Source organism: Triturus cristatus, chromosome 3_2, assembly GCF_964204655.1.
Source record: "Triturus cristatus chromosome 3_2, aTriCri1.1, whole genome shotgun sequence".
Taxonomy (NCBI): Eukaryota; Metazoa; Chordata; class Amphibia; order Caudata; family Salamandridae; genus Triturus; species Triturus cristatus.
Genome location: NC_140584.1, coordinates 977967203 through 977973202, shown reverse-complemented (window position 1 = coordinate 977973202; position 6000 = coordinate 977967203). Strand labels below are relative to the sequence as shown.

The window sequence follows — 6000 nt, the reverse complement described above, 5'->3', positions numbered from 1 at the left end:
ACTTGAACTTCTCTGAGAAGAAGATCAGCATGGTCTACCAAGGTCTGGCCAAAAACAGGAGAAAAATGGGGAAGAGTAGACAGAAAAGGGATGGAGTGTCCAAACTAGAGAACTTTAAGGACACATTTGACCATAGTAATTGCTGAGCCAGGCAAAGAAATGTTGCCCCCTACAGGGCCAACAGAACCATCAGAGGGAAAACTAGGGTGGCCTGGTGGTGGCTGCAGCAGGTGACGAGAAAGTAGATATCAGCTGCATCTGCTGGTTGCCACATCACACGCCCTTCATTTGGAACCATAACAAATGCTGAACTAGGTAAGGAAAAGGTTGCATTGCCTCTGATAGTAGGCAAGACCCCTAGAGTAACCTCAAAATTCTCAGCACGGTTGGTGAAACTGGCAACCAAGAAAAAGAAAGCCCAAAGAGCATGCCATAGCTCTATTGTCTTTAAAACACTCCCAGGCAGAGTCCACTTTTTCACCAACGAGGCTGGCTCCACCAAAAGCCATGTCCATTAGGCAATCATGGCATGGATGCCTCTGGAAAAACTGATAGCAATCATCCAAGTGTGGCAACAAATGACGATGTTGCTGCCCATAGTCTAAGTGACACATTCTGTAGTATCCAAACCGTCTCTCAGTATAAATTTAGCCGCATCTTGACCTTCATGTACTGTGTGGGTAAAGGAGTTCCTAAAATCATTAGAGAGAGAGAGAGGTCAAGATGTTAATGCTCAAGTCCCAGAGGGCATATGTGTAGAAGCCCAGGAGGTAAACCGCATACAGAGACATAGAGCTAGACTGGTTGAAGAAAAAACGTTTGCCAAAAGAAACAATATTATTGAATTCCTTATTCAGAGGAGCAGTAAGGGAAGTCGTTAGGATTCACCTGGCTTGTAGAGGCTTGGGTGACAAGACTCACTTTTTGCGCTCCGTGACGTAAAGCATGGCTTCTCGCTCCCTGATGGCCTTTCTATGCAACAGAGCGCATTTGTCAAAGGAGTCATGTTTAGTGCTGAGGCAAGAAAGGCAGATGTCATGCGGGTTCGTGAATGACATCAGCTTCCTGCAAGTGCGGCATGGTTTAAAACCTGTTATTTTGGGGAGGGGGGGAGGCACCTCCGGCACACTGCCTGGTAATGTTTTGAAGAATTCCGTGAAATCCAACAAATATTGGGAACACAGCTATGGATCCATGTGCAAGAGCATGGGATGTGCATGGGGTGGAGCCCATGTGCATCTCTGTACCATCATTTTCGAAGACGGGATGAAGTCATGATACAGGCCAATGGTGCAACCTAGTAGTGTGCAGGCTCCAATCTGGTGCCCGAGGAGATTTAAAAGGTAAGGAATTTGCTGTTAGAGGCATCCACAGAAAAAGTTCACATTTTATATTGCTTTTTGGGGGGAGACGATTTGGAAACTTTGAGAGCTTGATGTTCAAAGTGCTTAACATTGTAATGAAATAGAAAAAAAATTGCAAGCAAACCTACAAACAGGAATACTGAACCACTAATCAAACAATGCATATTTTCCTTAAAGGCAGTACTCTGATGGGGAGACATCTCAGCTTGAAATGTTTAGGAAACATTATAGGACCCTTATTTTGTTAGTTTCATTGTGATCTTATGGTTAATGATCGGCATAATGACCACTTATTTTACGCCCAGTGGAGGTTAAAGGACTAATGGGAGATCTGGAATTTGCTTGTGAGCATAGGGAAAGAGCTGCTTTGTAAGCACTAAATTATGTACTCCTATACGTATCCACGGAGCTGCTGTTATTTATGTGAATTTTCCACTAGCTTAGAAGCAACACCACTTCTGGTAAATAGTAGATCAACTTCCATAATCCCCGTTACATGAACAGGAGGTGTTAGTATCCCAAGCCCCTCCTGCTCAACTTATACCCAGTATGGCAATGTTGAGACCTAGCGGATGAGTTTTTTAGTTGATAAATCTAGCATTTGCAGCTTAAGCAGTGACAACATTTACCACTGTTGAAGAATTACAGTTTACTAAACAAACCATCATAATATTCTTCATTAACAGCCAAAAACAAACGGTGCCGTTTTTACAGTATATACAAACACATACCGTACAATTTCAAAACACTGATTCATATTAATATCTAAATAAAAAAATTAGTGAATATTTTAACTTCAATCATAATTATATGTCCTTTCTTAGATTAGTTTACATGGGCTGCTTTGATGAATAAATAATACAACCCAGATACGTATTAAGATGGCTCCCAGAAATGTCCAAGGCAAGACAGCCATGCAATATCTCTTAACTACAGCCAGAAATAAGATCGATGGCTTATTAATAAATTCAGATTATTTTAATATAAAATATTCGTACAGTATACTACACATGGCTTTGCCTGACCGCTGGCTAAACACAGTACTACTAACTTAAACCAAACAGGTACATTAACCACATCTCTTGTTTAACAGAGATATTCTGTTAGCAGCAGCTGAAAAAAATCTGATTACGAATGAATATATTTGAAGAAGCTGGCCAAATAAACGCACAAACTTCATTAGGAGAGAGACAGTTTTCTGACAGAGGACATTACACCTTTAGTGTTCCCTTCAGGAAGGGGTTCGACCCGCAGCAATTAGACTCGCCTCACGCTACAAATTCTACCCCCCTCGCCGCCCTTCCGCCTAGCCTAATAGTCGTTGATCCCTTTATGCATCTTGCAGCATTTACTCTTTCAGTTAGAGTTAAATAATAGTTAATGTTGTGCTAAAGATGAGAGTTAAAAAACCCGAACAGTTCTTGAGGGCTGCTGCCCGGGTGTCATGTTTCAGGCAAATGATTAATGTCAGTCAGGTTTGTGTCATTCAGAATCACACGTATTCTCTCTAAGGAATCTGCTTGTCGGATCTTCTCCAGCTGCACCTGCAATGAAAACAGGACACAGTAAGTGCTCGGGCTCGCCACATGGAAACAGATTATAGCCCTGTATGTATATATATATATATATATATATGTATTTAGTAACGCACAGGGCCTAGATGTGCTGAAGCGAGTACCACATAACATCTGTGACGACCTGTCTCTGTCTACAATTAATAAAAATCCTGTGAGCCAGTGGTAAACTAGCAACAGTCTGGGTTGTAAACGTCAACAAACAAAACTGCTAACCCTTATAAAATGCTCAGATGGATTCATATCAAAGCATTATACCTAAAAACTGAGCATTTATTAATATAACGGACTTTGTTGTTTTATCACAATCGAGTTTTTTTGTTTCAATTACAATCAATGAGAAATGTTTCTTATAGTCACTAGGTCTCCATATGGATAATAGAAATAAAGTCTGATATTGAATTTCTGAAACATTACATATTGCATGTTATTAATAAGTGATGCATTTTTTTAATTTGTTATACAACAATGTACTTTTGCCTATCAAACATTTCCAATGAAATAAATCCGAACATAAAATACACCGCATAAATTGCGGGATACGTTTCACAAGTGAGGTGTTTTCAGTCCCAAAGCAAAGAATAGTATTTGGAAACATTCCATAAATAAACAAGCATTTGCAATGCAATATGTCGCGCAATTGTGAGATTTTGAGGTATTGGCATTGTAAATGACAATGTCTTATTTTTGCTTTTCTTTTTCAAACATAAATAAAACGCATTGTCATTTACAATGCCAATAGCATTAGCGAGAGTTTAAGCCATTGGCATTGTAAATGACAATGCCTTTTATCAATCTGTTTTGATAATTAACACATAAATAAAAGGCATCATTATTTACAATGCCAATAGCTCCAAGTCTTGATCATTTCTTAAATCTCTGTCAGAAACACAGAACAACCTCAACCCTCAATGTATCTGCCCCGCTCAGGCCCCGGCTCACATGGCCCTGTCAGATGCGTTGTACATTCTACTTGTGTATCATTGTATGTGTGTGTTAATGTGAGGACGTTTGTGTGCATCTGCGTGTAGTAGATGGTAGGTGTATGTATTAGTGTGCGAGTGTGTCTTTGTGTGTGTGTCTGGGTAGTGTTATGTGTATTTGTGTTTTTGGGGGCGTGCTTTGGTATATATGCGAGTATTTGTTTTTGTGTATGTCTGAGTGTGTGTGCCGTGTATATGTGTGTAATATCTGCCTAAGCTTAATTGTGTACTAGTGTGTGTGTGTGTGTGTGTGTAAATGCAACCGTGTGTAAGTGGAAGTGTATGTGTGTCTCTCTCTCCAAGTCCTTTCTGCACCGGGTTGCCTCGGCTGACTTTTCCTATGCAACACCAATATATCAATAAAAAACTGTGTTATATCAGCACTAGTGGTACGGACTTACAGTGTGGGGCGGGTGGAAGGGACAGGGTTGGCAGCCAACAGCATGCCGTGTACAGTGTGGTAAGTGTGGACCCGTGCTTGCAGCAGAGAGCGCCTCCTGCGCACCGCCATGTTTGCAAGGCCTCGCCACTGATGTTGTAACCACACAGCCCCAAATAAGCCGCCTTAGAAATATTCATAACATGCAGCATCTCCGAGGGGCAGGAAGATGGTAGGCGTAGATTTCTACAAGTCCTGGCCCACGTGATTGGCAAATTAATTAATTCAGCACGTCCCTTAAGAAACACGGCGTCGTCATCAATCTGCCAAGCAAAATTGACTATCAGACTTGAGACCTGAGGAGATCCAAGAATATAATATACAAAGGGTTAGCAGTCTCTATTCTCGGCAGCATCTTGGTACGTAAATATTTTTTACTTTATTTCGTGAGTTTTATTCTTAATGAACTTAGCTGTCATATGCTTGATAAATTGCACCCTTTGCTTCCTGCTCTGCGGCCATATGCCAGCCAGGAATCAGTATGGACGATATACCGACCATCTCGCTATAAATTGAAAGAGACCTATTGCATTGCTCTCCTTAAACCCCATTTTTAAGCACGTGATTTTTCTCCTTTTGCATCCTCCCGTTTTATGGATTGTAACCCTCGCTTTAGAAAAAGAAGCAGCACACACACACATATACTGGTTACACACAAAACAAGCAGCACACAAACAGACACTAGTTACACACAATGTAAGGCACACTATCACCCGTGAGGGTATCCTGGCACTGAGCAGGTGTGTTTGCCTAGTGCCCCCGCCCCCATGGTAGGTTGGTTAATTGAAAAGCTAGGTCTTCAGCTTATTGTGGAATTCAAGAAGAGTGAAGGAGGCTCTGATGTGGAGTGGGAGCCCGTTCCACAATTTAGAACCAACACAAGAGTACGTCTTTGTTCCTGATGTGGTCCAGTGTATGCGTGTGATGTTTGCAAGTAGGAGTCCGGAGGAGAGGGGTGTCTGGGTGGTTTGTGGATGAGATGTGACTGTTCAGGTGGGTGAGAACTAAATTGTGTAGCACCTTGAATGTGTGAGGAGTTTGAAATGTGTGCGTCTGTGTATCAGGATGCAGTGAAACTCCCTCAATCAATCAGAGCTTGGTAAAGTGCAGCTACTCACCTGCGAGTATCAACGTGCAGGGGGGAGAGGTTTCTGTTGAGTGCTGGGGTCATCCAAAGTGCCAAGTCTTAAGGTCCTTCCTGAACTGGGACAGTGTGGGGGTCTTGCTGGGGAGGTCATTCCAGGCCTAGGCTGCGAGGAAGGAGAAGGATTTTTCTCCCGTTTGGAGTGGTGTGATGCAAGCCTTACGTGGTAGGTTGAGGATTAGTTCTGATGGTTTGTAGTTTCCTAGCGAGTTACTTGGTGATCCCAGTATACAGTATGCTCCCACAGTCCAACTTGCTGTTGAGTAGGGCGAGTGAAAGTTTTACTAGTATCATACATGCCAAAATGTTAGAAGAGGAAAGAGGGAGATTTTAAAAAGATGATCAGGAGAATGTATTTCCCCACTCACTTCCATTGAAGCAGACTCAATTTCAGGTGGGAGAACAGGTAAAATAATTCAATCTTGGGCTTCAAAGATCGGTGTCTCCCACCTGATTCAGATCTATTGGCTTATTATTAATTATTATTATGGTAATT

General features: G+C 41.8%; 1 protein-coding gene across 1 annotated transcript in view; it reads right to left on the bottom strand.

Annotated features, from left to right (window-relative positions):
• Nucleotides 1-1998: 1998 nt before the first annotated feature.
• The window catches only part of RABEP1 (rabaptin, RAB GTPase binding effector protein 1), a 989154-nt gene continuing 985152 nt past the window's right edge, over nucleotides 1999-6000 (bottom strand). The window contains exon 18 of the mRNA XM_085649558.1: nucleotides 1999-2908. Within this exon, the coding sequence (XP_085505684.1) occupies nucleotides 2807-2908 (102 nt within the window). The 3' untranslated portion in view covers nucleotides 1999-2806. The remainder of the gene's footprint in view (nucleotides 2909-6000) is intronic.